Source organism: Medicago truncatula, chromosome 5 (genome assembly GCF_003473485.1).
Source record: "Medicago truncatula cultivar Jemalong A17 chromosome 5, MtrunA17r5.0-ANR, whole genome shotgun sequence".
NCBI classification, from domain to species: domain Eukaryota; kingdom Viridiplantae; phylum Streptophyta; class Magnoliopsida; order Fabales; family Fabaceae; genus Medicago; species Medicago truncatula.
The window spans coordinates 5,606,628-5,625,865 of NC_053046.1; the positions used below are offsets into that span (position 1 = coordinate 5,606,628).

Consider the following 19,238-nt stretch of genomic DNA (forward strand, 5'->3'; position numbering starts at 1 on the left):
AAATGGAATGAGTTTGTCTCTCTCTCTCCTACACGATCACACCTAATCACCAACAGTTTATGACATCATGTTCCAGCCACAACCCACAGGCTTCTTTATGGTTGTACCAATCCTTTTTTGGGTACAATGTACCAGTCCTTTTTTATTCGCTTTACTCCACCTTTTTCCATTGACGATTACTCCAGCTTAAATTAAAGGAAAATGAATCTAGTAACAACAAAGCCTTGTCTCCCTCTTCCACTTTCACTTTAATATTTGGTAAGTTATCCATAATTTTGTTGAATTCCCTCAATTAGTCTGTGATAGGTTTAGACCACCATCTTAAATAAAATTGTCTCTGAGTCAAAGATTTTATCATATATAATGACTCCAACTTAGTCCACATCAATGCCGCAGTAGCTTTTCTCGTGACATCTCTCAAAACCTTATCTATGAGACATAAAACAATGACACTCTTTGCTTTGTCTATCATCCTACGCTTCTCCGCTAGTGTCAAGGTAGCCGACATCATCGATTCACCCTTTAATGCTTCCAAACACTTTTGCTGTGTCAAAACCGCTTGCATCTTAACTTTCCAAAACACAAAATCAATACTTCTGGTGAACTTCTCGATGTTTGACTTTGAACCCATGATACACACTTTACTGTTGAGACCAAAATCCTTTATTTGATGTTTTTAAAGATCACAAACATTCTATGGTTTTTAACTTGTTATCTACTAATATGTTTTGTGAGAAATGTTTCATGAAGAATGTTCTTGTTAAAGAGAAGAACATTCTAAGCTTATAAATAATCTCATCAAAGCAAAAGAGCAAAAAGACACACATATACTTTCTGCTACATCATTGAAAGGAAGAATACAATATTCCCTTTGTCTCACCAAAAGAGGATAAAAAGCTTTTGCAACAAAAGGAATATTCAAAGGCTCACGTGAGTCTTAGAAGAAAGAAGAAAAAATCTAAACTTACACATGAAGAACGTTCTCAAGAATGGTCTGGTAAAGGTACAACAAGATAAGGATGTCATCCTAATGCCACCATATCACAGCTGGCCTACAGTCACGCGTATGTACTCTTTCCCAAACAGCTGGAACTCAAAGAATGTCTGAAGAACATTCTGCAACTCACAAAGGTTTCCTTTTTGAGTATCCTTGCGCGCCAAGCTACAAAAACACAAGCACATGGGCTGTTTTTGGAAAGGACAACACAGCTGTATTTTTCTGTCAAGCTTCAAAGACAAAGGCCTCTATAAATACAAGCACATAGCAAGGCAAATTCTTAAGAGCTTACAAACAAGATTATCATACTCTCTCAAAGCAAAATCAAATCTCTCTCACGTGAATATCAATCAAAATATTCACAAGCTCTTCAACTACAACAAACAAACAAACTTCTACTCTTTCACTAGATTTGGATCATAATCTTTTAAGTTTGTTTTATCATAATCTCAAACAAGTGTTGAGAAAATAGGATCCACAACATAAACTCTCTTACAAACACAAAGTGTATTTAGATCTCAAGTCTATTGGGCTTAATAGTTTGAGATAGAACTTTTCTTGTGTGATCAAGAATCGTAGAAGCCTGCTGAGGTTGATAATACAGAGTGTAACGGACTGATCTGGTGTGATCAACATATTATAGTGCTATTCAGAAGTTTCTGATAGCAGGATACTATAGTGGATAATCTCACACGTGGTGTGGGGACTGGACGTAGCCGGTTAGGCGAACCAGGATAAATTCTCTTGTGTTCTCTCTTCTCTCATCTCTTAATTTCTGGCCGTCACATATAACCTATAACTAACTTTATTAATTATCCAGAGTGCTCTGGTCCATAAACTAAAACTAAATAATTAACCTACTACTTAATAATTATCCAGAACTTTCTGGTCCTATTTATTTTATTCTTAATATCTCCAGAGTTCTCTGGTCCTTTATCGCTTTATTTATTTCAGTTATATATATCCAGAGTTTTCTGGTCCTTTACTGCTTTATTTATTTCAGTTCTATATCCAGAGTTTTCTGGTCCTTTACTGCTTTATTTATTTCAGTATTTTATTCCAGAACTTTCTGGTCCTTTTATTTACTTTATTATCCAGAGTTCTCTGGTCCTAATATTACAATATTTTATTATTACTCACGTAACACTAACCAAGAATTTTTCTTAAGCTTATATACTTATTTAAGTTTCAGGAATAAATTTTAAAAAGGGTCACAATTCAAACCCCCATTTCTTGTGACGTTTATTGCTACTTCAATTGGTATCAGAGCACGGCTCTAAAAGAAAACACTTAACACGTGTTAGAGAAAAAGATTCAGAAAGAAGCAATGTCAAAAGAAAAATACATACCAGAAGGTCTCTCATGTTCAAGACCACCATATTTTAATGGAAAAAACTATTACTACTGGAAAGGAAAAATGGAACTGTTCCTAAGATCCCAAGATGTGGATATGTGGAAAATAATAACAGATGGGAATCATGTACCAATGACAACTGATGATATTACTAAAACAAAAGTAATTACACCAGAAGCATCATGGACAAAAGAAGATAAAGAAAAAATACTTTTAAATTCTAAAGCTCGACTCTTTCTATCATGTGCACTAAGCATGGAAGAAAGTGAAAGAGTTGATGAATGTGATACTGCAAAAAAGGTGTGGGATACTCTCAAAGTCCATCATGAAGGAACAAGCCATGTTAAAGAAACAAGAATTGACATTGGTGTGAGAAAGTTTGAAATCTTTGAAATGATTGAAGATGAAAACATTGATGAAATGTACTCTAGATTCACATCTATAGTAAATGAACTAAGATCACTTGGAAAAACTTATTCTACCCACGACAGAATAAGAAAAATACTAAGATGTCTTCCAACTCAATGGAGACCCATGGTTACGGCAATCACTCAAGCTAAAGACCTAAACACTTTAGCTCTTGAAGATCTCATTGGATCGCTAAAAGCTCATGAGACATTACTTCAAGAAGATAAACCAATAAGAAAAGGTAAAATGATTGCTCTCAAAGCCTCTCAAAACGACCAAGAAGTTTCACCCACACAAAATGAAGAAATTAAAGAAACCGAGGAAGAAGAAATCATTCAAGGAGAAGCAGAAGATGAACTAGCACTCATCACAAAGAAAATTCAAAGAATGATTAGAAGAAGAGATCAAATAAAAAGATACTTTCCAAACAGAAAAGAAAATCCTAAAGGAGATATAGACAAAAGTCAAGTAATCTGCTATGGATGCAACAAACAAGGCCATTACAAAAATGAATGCCCATTAAACAAAAAGAGTCAAAGGAAATCACCATACTCAAAATCCATGTTTACATGAGATGATCTTGAAGAACCAAAAGAAGAAGATGATGAAGCAAACATCTGTCTAATGGCAAACTCAGATAACGATGAGGTATTTCTCTTTGACGAACCTCTTTTAGACTTTCCTATAGATAACGAAGAACAAATTATTATTAACAAATCTCTTATAAATAAAGATCTAGAAAGTACAATTGATAGTCTATTATTCGACTCAAATTTCTTAACAAACAAATGTCATTCTCTACAAAAAGAAATGTGTGAGATGAAAAAGGAAAAAGAAAAACTTCAAACCTTGAACGATGATCAAAAGAAAATCATTCAAAGTTTGCAAGACTCATATTTTAAAGCAACCGAAAAGATAAAAAATCTAAGTAATAACAAATTTCCAGAAACTTCTAGAGTTATTGAAAATAATTTGCTAAAAATTGAAGTTAAAGAACTTAGAAACGACCTTACTCATTTTATAAAATCAACTGAAACATTTCAAAATATTATGGGTTCTCAAGTAGGAATATTTGATAAAGCTGGTTTAGGTTTTGATGTTTCTAAAAATAAAAAAATGTATGAAAACTTCTTTATACCTGAAAAAGAAAAAATAAAATGTTCTTTCTGTAACAAGAATGGACACCTTGAAAGAAGTTGTTTCTATAAGATAAGAGAAACACAACAAATGAACCCAGAACATTCTCAAGAACGATCTATCAAACTAAAAAGAAAAGAATGTTTATATTGCAAAAGAATGGGTCACTTAGAAATAAATTGTTTTTTCAAGATTAAAAATCTTGAGCTTAAGAAAACTAACCACAAAGGACCCACGACATCATGGGTACCTAAGGAACAACTAACTCAAAATGCAGGAATCTTCTCAAGATGCAAAGAAAAAGCCATGGTACTTGGACAGTGGCTGTTCAAGGCACATGACAGGGGATAAACAATGTTTCATCTCCTTCGAAAAGAAAGAAGGAGGACTGGTGACCTTTGGAAATAATGATAAAGGTCAAATCAAAGGTAAAGGTATTATTGGTAAGAAAAATACTGCTAAAATCGAAAATGTTCAATATGTTGAAGGTTTAAAACACAATCTGCTAAGCATAAGTCAATTATGTGATAGTGGTTTTGAAGTCAATTTTAAACCTAACATATGTGAAGTAAAACAAACATCCTCGGGAAAAATTTTCTTTACTGGTTCTAGAATAAAAAACTTATATGTTTTATACCTAGATGATCTTCCAGCTGAATCATGTTTTATGGGTTTTGAAAAAGACAAATGGATTTGGCACAAAAGAGCTGGACATGTAAGTATGAAAACTATTTCAAAAATTTCCCAACTTGATCTAGTTAGAGGGCTTCCAAAAATAAGTTATGAAAAAGATAAAATCTGTGAAGCATGCACAAGAGGAAAACAAGTCAAAAGTAGTTTTAAACCTATAAATGATATCTCTACTCAAAGACCTCTCGAACTTCTTCACATAGACTTATTTGGCCCTGTGAGAACAGCAAGCTTAAGTGGAAAACAATATGGATTTGTTATTGTTGATGATTTTTCCAGATATACATGGGTGTTATTTTTAAAACATAAAGATGAAGCTTTTGAAGCATTTAAAACCTTTTGCATATTAGTTCAAAATGAAAAAGAATCAAAAATCATTGCTGTAAAAAGTGATCATGGAGGAGAATTTGAAAATACTTTCTTTAAAAACTTCTTCGATGAAAAAGGAATAACCCACAATTTTTCATGCGCAAGAACCCCTCAACAAAACGGAGTCGTTGAGAGAAAAAATAGAACACTACAAGAAATGGCAAGAACAATGATAAATGAATCAAATGTAGAAAAATACTTTTGGGCTGAAGCCATAAATACCTCTTGCTATATTATAAATCGTGTCTCTATTAGAAAAATTTTAAACAAAACCCCATATGAACTCTGGAAAAATAAAAAACCAAACATCTCTTATTTTCACATTTTTGGTTGTTATTGTTATATTTTAAATGATAAAGAAAACCTAGGAAAGTTCGATTCAAAATCAGATAAAGGAATATTTCTAGGATATGCAACAAATTCCCGAGGATACAGAATCTTTAACCTAAAAAACCAAACTATGGAAATTAGTATGCATGTTGTCTTTGATGAATTCGATGATTTAATAACTAACAAAGAAGATGAAGAAGAAACTCCTCAAAAAGAAATTGAAGATGATCAAGAACATTCTCCACAACCACTTCCAAAAAGTTGGAAGACCATAGGTGATCATCCTCCTGAACAAATTATTGGAGATACATCTGATGGAATAAGAACAAGACGATCCTTCATGAACAATATGGCAATGATATCACATATTGAACCAAAAAATATAAAAGAAGCAATATGTGAAGAATCATGGATAAATGCCATGAAAGAAGAACTTTCTCAATTCGAAAAAAATGAGGTATGGACTCTTGTTTCCAAACCTAAAGATCAAGCTGTAATTGGAACAAGATGGGTCTTCAGAAACAAATTAGATGAAGAAGGAAAAGTCATCAGAAATAAAGCCAGACTTGTTGCACAAGGATATAATCAACAGGAAGGTATAGACTATGATGAAACATTTGCTCCAGTTGCAAGGTTAGAAGCAATTCGTATTCTTCTTGCATATGCATCTCATAAAAATATTAAACTTTTTCAAATGGATGTTAAAAGCGCCTTTCTAAATGGATTTTTGAATGAAGAGGTTTATGTACACCAACCTCCCGGTTTTGAAAACACAAATAAACCTCATCATGTTTTTAAACTAACAAAAGCACTATATGGGCCTAAAGCAAGCTCCTCGAGCTTGGTATGAAAGGTTAAGTACATTTTTAATCAAAAATAATTTTTCTAGAGGAAAAATTGATACCACTCTTTTTAGAAAAGACAATAAAACAAATTTTCTAATCGTTCAAATATATGTTGACGACATTATATTTGGGTCAACCGATGAAAAAATGTGTGAAGAATTTTCCGGTCTCATGCAAAGTGAATTTGAAATGAGTATGATGGGAGAATTAAGATTTTTTCTTGGTTTACAAATTAAACAAGAATCAAATGGAATATTTATTTGTCAAGAAAAATATATTAAAGATCTTCTCAAAAAATATAAAATGAATGAAGCTAAAATAATGGTAACTCCCATGCATCCATCTTCAAGTTTAGACAAAGATGAAAATGGAAAAACTATTTCTGAAAAAGAATACAGAGGCATGATTGGGTCTCTGTTATACTTAACTGCAAGTAGACCAGATATTGTCTTTGCAGTTGGATTATGTGCACGTTTTCAAACATCTCCTAGAGAATCTCATTTAACTGCTGTAAAAAGAATTTTTAGATATCTAGTTGGTACTACTGATCTTGGCCTTTGGTATAGAAAAGGTTCTTGTTTTGACTTGATAGCTTATTGCGATGCTGACTATGCCGGAGATAAAATCGAAAGAAAAAGTACAAGTGGTACATGTCAGTTTCTCGGAAAAGCACTTATCAGTTGGTCATGTAGAAAACAAAACACAATCGCTCTATCAACCACTGAAGCAGAATACGTGTCAGCAGCAAACTGTTGCTCTCAGGTATTATGGATAAGAAATCAACTCGAAGATTTCTCAATAAGGTACACAAATATTCCAGTATTTTGTGATAATACAAGTGCTATAAATTTATCAAAAAATCCCATTCAACATTCAAGATCAAAGCATATTGAAATAAAACATCATTTTATTAGAGATCATGTAAATAAAAAGGAAATTGAATTAATCTTTGTTGACACTGAAAATCAATTAGCAGACATATTCACAAAACCTCTAGTAGAGGATAGATTTAATTTTATTAAAGAAAAATTAAATATCATTCAAAATCCTCATAAAAATTAAAAAGAACACTCTAAGAACATTCTTGTGTCTATGTGTGTACTTGGGGCCTACGCTCAAAAAATATTTAGAATTCCTCTTTAGGCAAACTAATTAAGTTATGACTAATTACTTTTTCTCTTCCCAACACTAACTTGATGCTAATCACATCATTAAGCTGGCCCACCTATCTCTCTCTTGCCCCTAAAACCACTTTCAATCAAATCATTTTCCTTCTTCCCTCTCCTTTCTCCAAAACCGGTTCCTTCTCTCATTCTCTTCAAAAACACCATTGAAACATCACCTCTTCATCTTCTCTATAAAACCCTCTCTCCCTTTCAAGAAAAATCATACCTTTCACTCTTACAACAATGGCTAGAACAAAAGGAAACCATGCAAACTTCAGAACACCCTCACCCTCACCATCTCCACCGCGCTCTCCTTCACCACCATCACCACCATCTTCTCCGACAAATCATCCACCCATCTCACCAGAATCCTCAGAACAAACTCCACCTCAAACTATTACTCACACTTCACCTCTAAACAAACCAAAAATTCAAAACCCCAAAACCATTGAAGAACCTTCTTCCAAAACTTCTCCAACAAAACTCTCTCTTCCAGAAAAAGTTGATCCTTTAAACTTCATTCTACCACCATTATTTCAAGCTACGGCCCCCAACTTGAATCAAACTCCTCCTCACCTTAAGACTAAGAAGGCAAACTCAGCACCATCACTGCGAAGAAGATCTTCTAGACTCTTATCAGCCAGAGGAACCAAGAAAACGGGGGAAATAGACAACACTATCCATGAGATAAGTGACTCAGATGGAGAAAACGCTTATTCTTCTCATCAGCCAAACCCTAACTCTTCTCTTCAGAAAACCGCTCCTCTCCCTGAAAATCCGGAAACAACTAATCAACCTACAAATAGGGAAAACAAATCGCTACAAAATCAGGATGATTTTGTAGAAGTTGAACCAATCGCTGCCTCTGATAAACTCCCTTCTCAAATCGAAACTCCAAAAGAAATCCCAAAATCTCCTTCGAAACAAGAAGAAAAAGAAGAAGTTCCAGCTGCTCAAGAACGTTCTATGGGAAGCTCTCGTACAAGGAACAAAGGAAAGAGGAAGTTAACTGTAGACTCAGAACCTTCTCCAATCAAACAGTCAGTCTCAAAAAGGGGTAAAACTCATAATCTATCTGTGTCTAGGTCTAAGTTTATTCCTCTCATTGATCCTGATTTAACCAAAAATTTCTTTGACAAATGGTCCTCTAGACCCGTTGGGGTAGGTCGTTACTTTGATTCTCAAAAATTAGAAGATGCAGAAATCTTTGTTAAACAATACCCTGATGCTCTAGGCTGGGTTCCTTTTCTTCAAATTAGGGAAAAATATTATCCAGAAGCTGTTCAAGCTTTCTATTGTATGGCTGAATGTTATCCAGAGAAAAATGTGATCATTTCTCACATTAAGGGAGTCAAAGTAGAAATCAGCTTAGAAACAATTTCAAAATTGTTAAACATTCCTCTAGAGGGTCCAGCTGTGTTTGGTGATGATTGGTATGATATACTCCATCTAGATCGCAATGTTGTTTTTGACACCATTTATAAACCAAATGCAACTGATTTATCTTGTTCAAATTTGTTGCACATTCCCCAAATTCTTGCAAATATGTGTCACAACAGTTTCCTTCCTAAAAGTGGCACTTTTAATCATATCTCACACAATGATATTCTGTTGATCTATCACATGTTCACTGGAAAACAAATTAATCTCCCTTTCATCATTCTCAAAAATATGATGATGGCTGCTAACTCCACAATCAAAACAGGCACTGTTCCATATGGAATGGCCCTCTCCAAAATCTTTAGGTTACTTGAAATCCCTCTGCATGATGAGATATCTAGCTTTAAAATCTCAACCTTTGGACCCAAAAATGTCCACCAAATGAAAACAAAACCTGACTCTTTCATTACCCCTGTTATTGATCAGTCTCAATCTCATGGTCTCAAAAGAAAAAGTCCTATCTCCATAGAACATCTTCTGAAATGTCTCCAAAATGAAACTACTACTCATAGAGAATGTTCTCCTGTTTCACAAGAACATGCTAAGTTGTTAGACAACTTTGCCAAAAATCCCATTCTTCCAAAATTTCAAAACATGAATGAAATGAAAAGTTTTTTTGAAGAAGCTGCTCCAGCAAACAAACTTTCTGTTGCTGCTCCTATCTTTGTCTCTCCACCAAGACACAATTATTCAGCTCTCTTTCGTTCAGAATCAATTGATAAATTTTTTGCGGATCCACCTTTCTATGATTCATCTGTTCCTTTGCAATCTGCATCTCCTTCTTTTAATGTCTTGACTGGAGCCCCTCTTCCTCCTTCAATGAATGAGCACCCTCCTAAGAGGTCAAAAACTGAGAAAAACATTAGAAGGATTAGGAAAGATATTCTTAAAATGTTTGAATCTCTGCATGGTATTATGAATCATATTGTGTATGATTCCATGGAAAGGACATTGCTTAGGCAGTGGTATACAAGCCTTGCTGCAAAATGGGGTGTTGATGCGCCAATGGCAAATCCATTTCCTCCACCTCCTGCTATCCCTATGCCTGTTCCTTCAGCATCATCCTCATCAGATGCGTCTTCTCCATCATCTTGATTTTCTGATGCATTCCCTCCTTTTTTATGTGACAAAGGGGGAGAAAATAATAGAAGTACTTTTGTTTTTGGAATGATATTGCTTTGCACTAAATGCATACAAGGACATAACTGTAGGTTGCTGGTTGCTTCTTAAAATGTATTGCTGCCTTGTATCATTATGCCATGTACTTCTGTATTATGAACTTATATATTTTGTCTTTATGCTATTTTGCTATCTTATGTTACTTTGATATTTGAATCATATATGAACTTGAAAAATGTATCATGATCTCTATAAATGAATGAAATTATATTCTGGTTCATTATTGCATATATTCTCAAATTAAAAAGATCTTGGATGCTAAAATTGAGGGGGAGTTATTGATAAAATTATTTCACAATATTATCAAAATCTCAATTTCTAATATCAAAATTAAGAACAAATTATAAATGTTTGTCATCATCAAAAAGGGGGAGATTGTTGAGACCAAAATCCTTTATTTGATGTTTTTAAAGATCACAAACATTCTATGGTTTTTAACTTGTTATCTACTAATATGTTTTGTGAGAAATGTTTCATGAAGAATGTTCTTGTTAAAGAGAAGAACATTCTAAGCTTATAAATAATCTCATCAAAGCAAAAGAGCAAAAAGACACACATATACTTTCTGCTACATCATTGAAAGGAAGAATACAATATTCCCTTTGTCTCACCAAAAGAGGATAAAAAGCTTTTGCAACAAAAGGAATATTCAAAGGCTCACGTGAGTCTTAGAAGAAAGAAGAAAAAATCTAAACTTACACATGAAGAACGTTCTCAAGAATGGTCTGGTAAAGGTACAACAAGATAAGGATGTCATCCTAATGCCACCATATCACAGCTGGCCTACAGTCACGCGTATGTACTCTTTCCCAAACAGCTGGAACTCAAAGAATGTCTGAAGAACATTCTGCAACTCACAAAGGTTTCCTTTTTGAGTATCCTTGCGCGCCAAGCTACAAAAACACAAGCACATGGGCTGTTTTTGGAAAGGACAACACAGCTGTATTTTTCTGTCAAGCTTCAAAGACAAAGGCCTCTATAAATACAAGCACATAGCAAGGCAAATTCTTAAGAGCTTACAAACAAGATTATCATACTCTCTCAAAGCAAAATCAAATCTCTCTCACGTGAATATCAATCAAAATATTCACAAGCTCTTCAACTACAACAAACAAACAAACTTCTACTCTTTCACTAGATTTGGATCATAATCTTTTAAGTTTGTTTTATCATAATCTCAAACAAGTGTTGAGAAAATAGGATCCACAACATAAACTCTCTTACAAACACAAAGTGTATTTAGATCTCAAGTCTATTGGGCTTAATAGTTTGAGATAGAACTTTTCTTGTGTGATCAAGAATCGTAGAAGCCTGCTGAGGTTGATAATACAGAGTGTAACGGACTGATCTGGTGTGATCAACATATTATAGTGCTATTCAGAAGTTTCTGATAGCAGGATACTATAGTGGATAATCTCACACGTGGTGTGGGGACTGGACGTAGCCGGTTAGGCGAACCAGGATAAATTCTCTTGTGTTCTCTCTTCTCTCATCTCTTAATTTCTGGCCGTCACATATAACCTATAACTAACTTTATTAATTATCCAGAGTGCTCTGGTCCATAAACTAAAACTAAATAATTAACCTACTACTTAATAATTATCCAGAACTTTCTGGTCCTATTTATTTTATTCTTAATATCTCCAGAGTTCTCTGGTCCTTTATCGCTTTATTTATTTCAGTTATATATATCCAGAGTTTTCTGGTCCTTTACTGCTTTATTTATTTCAGTTCTATATCCAGAGTTTTCTGGTCCTTTACTGCTTTATTTATTTCAGTATTTTATTCCAGAACTTTCTGGTCCTTTTATTTACTTTATTATCCAGAGTTCTCTGGTCCTAATATTACAATATTTTATTATTACTCACGTAACACTAACCAAGAATTTTTCTTAAGCTTATATACTTATTTAAGTTTCAGGAATAAATTTTAAAAAGGGTCACAATTCAAACCCCCCTTTCTTGTGACGTTTATTGCTACTTCATTTACCAATTTACTCCTTTACCCCATGGTGGACGCCAATTGTTGTGAATTCGAACAAATAATCACACGTTAAAAACTTAGGTGAGTGAAGCAAATGAAGTAGTAATCAATGAGTAAAGTAGTCTTAAGCAACAAAAATAACAAACAAACCTAGATCTAAGAGTGAAACAACACCATAAGAATATTCAAAGCAACAAAGATAAGAAAGAAGGGAAGAAAACAACACACCAATATTGTTTATCAAATTCGGCCCAAAATAACATACTATGGAGGAATGACCAACTTTCTGATCCACTATGATAAAACTGATACAAAGAGATTAAAAAAAATTAGCTTAAAAGTTCACAAAGAACAAAATCTTATTTCTATCCATTTTTAAGTCATAAACACTCATAAATGATTCCTAAGAGAAAACACTAAAGCAAGCTTTTTGATCTTTTCAATAATGAAATCTCATTAACTAAGGTGTTTACCAATGTTTCCCAATCCAAAAAATATACGCTACACTCAACTCTAAAGTTCCCTCCATTAGTTTCACAAGTTTCTCTCTCTTGAAGCTCTTTCAAAACATGAAGAATGAAGTCTTAAATTATGTACAAGACTCGAGAAAATTGTGCCTCGGTTTCCACACATTGTGCCACAATTTGACAAAGTACGAACTGACCGTTATCTACTAAATCGTGTCACAATTTCTTCTTTCTTGCCACGATTTTTGTCCAGACAAAACCTCCAAAACCTAAACCAAATCATGTCATGATCTCACCAAATCATACCACGATTTTTGACGAAGCTTCAACATCAATTTTGAGTCAATTTCAACGATAGATAATATAATTTTTTTTATTAATAGTTTTATAATATTGTACCTTTTTAAGGGAGTATAATACTGGACTTGTTGTTATAAAAAATGTACAAGGTTTTTTTTTTTTTAAAAGGAAAAACAAATGTTCAAGAATTGACAAGCACCGTTTTTAAATATTTAGATTTTGTCCCTTATTTGTAAGTTACCATGACTTGACACCTTGGGTCCAATTGAGAGTGGATGAATAATTTGTTGCTCGTGTTGCCTTATGTATATTATAAGATTGGGAAATGCTAACCATTGCGCTGGGGAAATTTTTTAAAAATTAAGATACGATATAGTTGGGATACATTAATAAAAAAATTATATAATTAAATGTACAATATAATTATATTCATTTTTTTAATATGCAAATATATTAACAAGTAAAAGAAACCAGTCATATGCTCTTAGCACATCAACATAAATATGAATAATATTGACGATTAAGAGAGTGATGATTAGTCAATTACATACACAATATATCCCCAAAAGAACATTGTTAGTGCTATACTATATCAATCAAAAAAAGAAGCACTATATCCAAAAAAAGAACACATCAATACTCGAGAGTTAAGTTATTTTAATTAACATTAATTGGGAACTATCGGGGCAGGTAGCGGTGCAGGATAATTATCAGATACTCTCCTGATACGTATCAGGAAGTATCGGATAATTATTTTTTAAAAAAATAAAATTTAATCTTCGGATACTCTCCTGGTACGTATCAGAAAGTATCGGGCAGTTATCAATGCAGGATGCACAGAGAATACGATACGTCATCCATTTTGAAGTATCTGGGCTTCACATGTTTTCAGTTTCCACGATAGAAGTGGCTCTAATTCTTTCAAATAAAATAGGCTCCCGTTTAGTTTAAATTTGATAATTTAAAAGTGAATGATTCAGTTGAAAAAGAGAGTAAGACATTTTACATAAACATTTTATTTGATAATTTTTTATTGTTTTTTTTGAAAAAATTTCTTGCTTGTAAAAGAAAATGTTTACTTGAACAATAAAAAATTAATAAACATTTTTTGACAAGCAATAATTCCATTCAAGACTTTATTCCAACTTTACTTGAACCCTCTCATAGATGGCAATGAAATAGACCATCCAAATTTAATCGATAATTGAACTAAACACCAAATTTCCAGAAATATATATTTTTTAAATATTTTTTTAAGCAAATCGTGTGTAAATAAATTTACGATATCTTAAGCAAATTAAAATTAAATAGAAAGAGTACAAAAGAATAGGGGACGGAGAATTTGACCCAATAAAAACCAAAGAAATTAAAAACAACCCTAGAGGTATACAAGAGTCACAAATCCCAATTCAAGAAATCAATCATCCACTCACAACTAGTGCAATCCAGTGCACTCGCGTAGAGATGCGAAACCAAATTTAAAAAAAACAGAGATGTATGACTTGATGAACACTTGATCAAGATTTTTTACAATTATTGAATCTGACCGCCAATACAGTAATGGATCTACACACTCACAATACAGTAAGACCAAGTGCAACAAACTCACAACTACTTCTAGCCTACCAGTCCGACAAGGTCAAGAACACATGATGAACTCAAATCAAGGGATGAATTCAAATCGACTAACTGACCAGAGCACAAAACAAACTGGGATCGCGATAAGCAAAACCGATCATATTGGATAAGGAACTAACAACAAACCCTTTAGGATTTAAAAGCAATACAACAATTCCGACGAAGGTAGGGCAGGTGCGCTAGCGTCTACCTTCGAGTTTAAAAAACATGTTGAAACACTTATAGTAACTTATTATACATGTCTAGCACAATTGATCAATTGTTTCCCAAACATATTTGATTTTTTTTTTTTTTTTTGTCAAAAGAAAGAAGAAAAAACTAGAAAATATGTTTGATAAACATATACATCTCTCTCTTATGATATTAAATTAATAATATTAGCAAAAAAAATAATAATAATAAGCTAAATTGCAGTTTTGATCATCCTATTTTGATAATTTTTGAAATTTTGTCCCCGAATTCTAAATCAATAATTTTGGTCCACCTATTTTAATAATTTTTAAATTTTGGTCCCTCAATTTTTAAATCAGCAATTTTAATCCCCTAATTTTCCAGATTTCTAAAATTAGACTCATTAGTGTGTACCATATGATTTTTATTAATTTGGAAATCCCTCGCATCATCATCGTTCATCATCAACAGTTATAATAATAGGTTTTGATTATTTAAAAGATAAAAATAAACAGAGAAATCGTAATCAAAACACGGATAAATTTTTTTGGTTACAAAAACACGGATAAATTTGAAGATAGAGGGATTATATAACCTTTGCAAAATAACAGAAAAATTCTGCATGCAAAACCTACCAATCGAAATAATTTCTTCAAATGACCGCTTTTAAAAAAAAGGCTAAAATATGGTTTTAGTCCCTGCAAATATGTCTCGTTTTGATTTTAGTCCTTGTAAAAAGAAAATTTTGTTTTTGGTCCCTGTAAAATTTTTTGTTTTTGAAAATAGTCCCTCCAGGGACTATTTTCAAAAACAAAATTTTTTGCAGGGACCGATTTTAAAAACAAAATATTTTGCATGGACCAAAAACTACAAAATTGGTTCAGTTATAATGTGCCACGTATGCAAATCATCACAAAAGTGGTGTCAGGGACTATTTTCAAAAACAAAAAATTTTGCAGGGACCAAAAACAAAATTTTCTTTTTACAGGAACTAAAACCAAAACGAGGCATATTTGCAGGGACTAAAACCATATTTTAGCCTAAAAAAAATTAAAAATTTCTTCAAATGACGATGTCGTGTGAAAAGGGAACTAACTTAATGAATTCATTTCTTAAATTCATAGTTTACCATTTGAATGAATAACAATTCATCTTACAATACCCTACATGCATCTTTGTCATCCTAAAAGTATCACATCATGAAAAAAAGAAGTAATGGAGAGTAATGTAAAAGAAATGTTGTAGCTCATCAAAAACATAACTTATAGTGTCGTCGTGAACTTAACTCAGTTGATATGGATAATGCATAATATATGTAAGGTCGGGGGTTCAAACCCCACCACCACAAAAAAAAAAACATAACTTATAGCATAAGCTCCACCAATTTCCAAAAAAAGATCGTCTAATTTTAGTGAATTACAAAAAAATAAATGGAGAATAATGTTTAAAGATTTTTAATATTGCATTGAGCTAGTGTAGTAATGTGGAGGATAAAATACTAGATGATCTCATAAAGATTTTTTTTTTACCAGGAAATAAAATTTGACAAAACTACAAGATCATGGGCACAAATATATGACGCACTTCCCGGTAAAATAATTGGTATTGATTGTTACTATATATAGTAGCCGCAAGAAAATACTGTCTAAAAATGACTTGTGCACCCTCTATGGTGAACCCGTGAGTGAGTGAATGAACGAAAACACTTGCCTCAGCTAAAAAAATCCTCCACACTCTCGCATACAAACAATGTGTTGTCCAGCTACTTCACATGCCACCAAAATACAACACAATCAGTGGTAGTTCTATAGTACTGATCAGGGGATATCACTTTTTTTTTTACGTGAAAGAAGCATCATTGCATTTCATTTATAACAATAGTTGCTATATCTGATGAGATATGATAATAATGACGGGACTAGTTAGAAATTTAGCTTCTTCTGTAAGTGTATGAGCAACTGCATTTGTTTGTCGCCTAGTGAACTCTACCCTGAAGTTTGAAAGAAGGAGGAAAATAGAGCTTTGCAAGATGTGATGACATGCCCAAACTCGGAAACTTCATCTCAACGGGAATGGAAAGCATCGCATGTAACTTTAGAATCAAGCTCAAAATCAACATTGTAAAGACATATCACTAAGCCATTGGAGAGCTTCAAATAAGCCCATGGCTTCACCAACCACAACGTGATATACACAAGGAAAACTTACCATTTTAGCTAAGACGAAAGCACCTTCCTCATCACGAATGCATATGCCAATCATCAGGGGATAGCAAAATGATCGAGGATCACAAAATGTTACACAATCAAAAAAATGTGTTAACTCCCAAGAGTGGAAATTAGATTCTTCGGGGGCCCTTCATACTACTGTTCTTTTACACAACTGAAAAAGCCTGGTACAACAAATCCATGCCATGAGCGGTCTCTTTACCCGAATTTGACTTAAGAAGTATTTTTGGGGTAATGAATTTTCCTTGCTGACTTGTCTCTTGTTTTTTATAGTATCATCGCAGAGACAAGCTGAAATGCATACCTATTTTCATTTTGTCCATTCTCATATTTTCCCCAAACTCTACTGCTAAATTCACCACAAATTAGACATTTTCCCAATGAATACGGTCCCCTCCTCTTTCTTCTCTGCCCTACCTCTAATTCATTCTGTTTTCTCCTTGAGGAGCAGCACCCTCGTTATACACTAAGGTGTGTTCAATGTCACATTCATACAACATCGACACATATAATTACATTCAACTATATTATTTTTTCAAATTATTATTTATGTTGAGATATTAGTGGTATGTATGTGTCGATGTTTCATATAATTCATTCGTGTTTTCTCTCTTACATAACACCGACTCTTTATACCGAAGGTATCCACACGTGGCTACATTCAATTATTCTATTCTATTAGATTACTAATTGAGTTGAAGCGTCCGTGTAATTGTGTCAATGTTTGTGCTTTTTACCTACCTTTTGCTCCATCTCATTCTAATGTTTTATACTCTATTCTATCAATGACGCAATTCACATCAACATTTCCACCTTTTCACCAAACGCACACTTTTCCAACCCTACCATGAACAAAAATCAAATCCCTGTAGTTATTAGTCCTTGTTCAGAATTTCCCACACCTAATAATCCTCTACTACACTTTAACAATGCTAATTGCATGGAGCAGTTACTCATTCACTGTGCCAATGCAATAGAAAGCAACAATGCAACACTAGCACAACAAATCCTTTGGGTCCTTAACAACACAACACCCTCGGACGACGACTCTAATCAACGCCTAGCAGGAAGCTTCATTCGAGCTCTTACAACGCGCGCAACAAGATCCTGTAGTTGCAATATTCCAGAAGCAGTTACACGAACTGCAAATAGTTATAACTATCATCACAATCTCGCCATACAAACACACAAGTTTTCAGTCATCGAGTTGGCAAATTTTATCGATTTAACGCCTTGGCATCGTTTTGGTTACACAGCAGCTAATTCTGCAATTCTAGAAGCTACTAAAGGATTTACAGTTATTCACATTGTCAATTTGAGTTTAACACATTGCATGCAGATTCCTACACTAATCGACGCCATTGCAAATCATCACGAGGTTCCTCCTTTAATCAAGCTAACAGTTGCAGTTAATAACTGTAGGAATAAGAATATTAATCATATTCCAATTCCACCAATGCTTGATCTTTCTTACGATGAATTAGGTTCAAAATTGGTTAATTTTGCTAAAACAAGAAACGTGATTATGGAATTCAAAGCTGTTTCTTCAACTTATTCAGATGGATTCGCTTCATTGATTGAACACCTACGAGTGCAAGTGCAACATTATAATAAATCTCATGAAGCATTGGTTATAAACTGTCACATGATGCTTCATTATATTCCTGACGAAACTCTATTTACAATAAATGATACAAATTCAAATATGAATTTGAATTTGAACTCTTGCTCATCGTTGCGCTCGTTGTTTCTAGAAGCAGTACGGAGTTTAGATCCAACAATTGTCGTGGTGGTGGATGAAGATGCGGATTTAACATCAAGTAGTTTGGTTAGTAGACTAAAATCCGCGTTTAATTATTTTTGGATACCGTTTGACACGGTGGACACATTTTTACCACGAGGGAGTAAACAAAGGCAGTGGTGCGAAGCTGAAATTTGTTGGAAGGTTGAGAATGTGATAGCATATGAAGGGATTCAAAGAGTCGAGAGAGTCGAGTCTAAAACCAAGTGGGAGAAACGAATGAGAAATGCACGTTTTCAAGGGGTTTGTTTCAGTGAGGATTCGGTTTTGGAGGTTAAGGCCATGCTTGATGAGCATGCAGTTGGATGGGGATTGAAGAAAGAAGACGAGTTTCTTGTGCTTACTTGGAAAGGGCATAATGTTATATTTGCTTCTGCTTGGTTACCTTCTTGACCATTTTTCACACTATGTATGAGTAGCAACATTTTATTTACTTATGTAGGTTGTGGCTTTTTAGGTTTAGGATGGTCATTATAATTCTTCTTTCTCCACTAGTCCAGTGCTTAAAGAGTGCCTTGGGGAACTCGTTAACATTTCCCATTAACTATTGCAGCGTTGCTATTTAGTACGAGGCTTTTTATTCGTGGAAACAACGAAAGCTGACGTGCTATACTTTGGATGGTTATAATTTCCGAACTTGGTGGAAAATATCAAGCATTATAATAATTCATGGAATCCATGACCACTGTTTTCACTAAAGTTAAATTGCAGAAACCTGTTAGAATTGCTAAGTTA

At 33.6% G+C, this 19,238-nt stretch overlaps 1 protein-coding gene across 1 annotated transcript; it reads left to right on the forward strand.

Moving 5' to 3' along the window:
- Positions 1-17,533: 17,533 nt before the first annotated feature.
- LOC11421838 (scarecrow-like protein 32) lies at positions 17,534-18,896 on the forward strand. The gene has a single exon (XM_003611570.2). It carries the CDS (start codon positions 17,550-17,552, stop codon positions 18,894-18,896), a length of 1,347 nt encoding a protein of 448 aa, XP_003611618.1. The 5' UTR covers positions 17,534-17,549.
- Positions 18,897-19,238: the final 342 nt, after the last annotated feature.

Coding starts and splice junctions, on each gene's coding strand:
- LOC11421838 (XM_003611570.2), top strand. CDS start 17,550: ATGAACAAAAATCAAATCCCTGTAGTTATTAGTCCTTGTTCAGAATTT.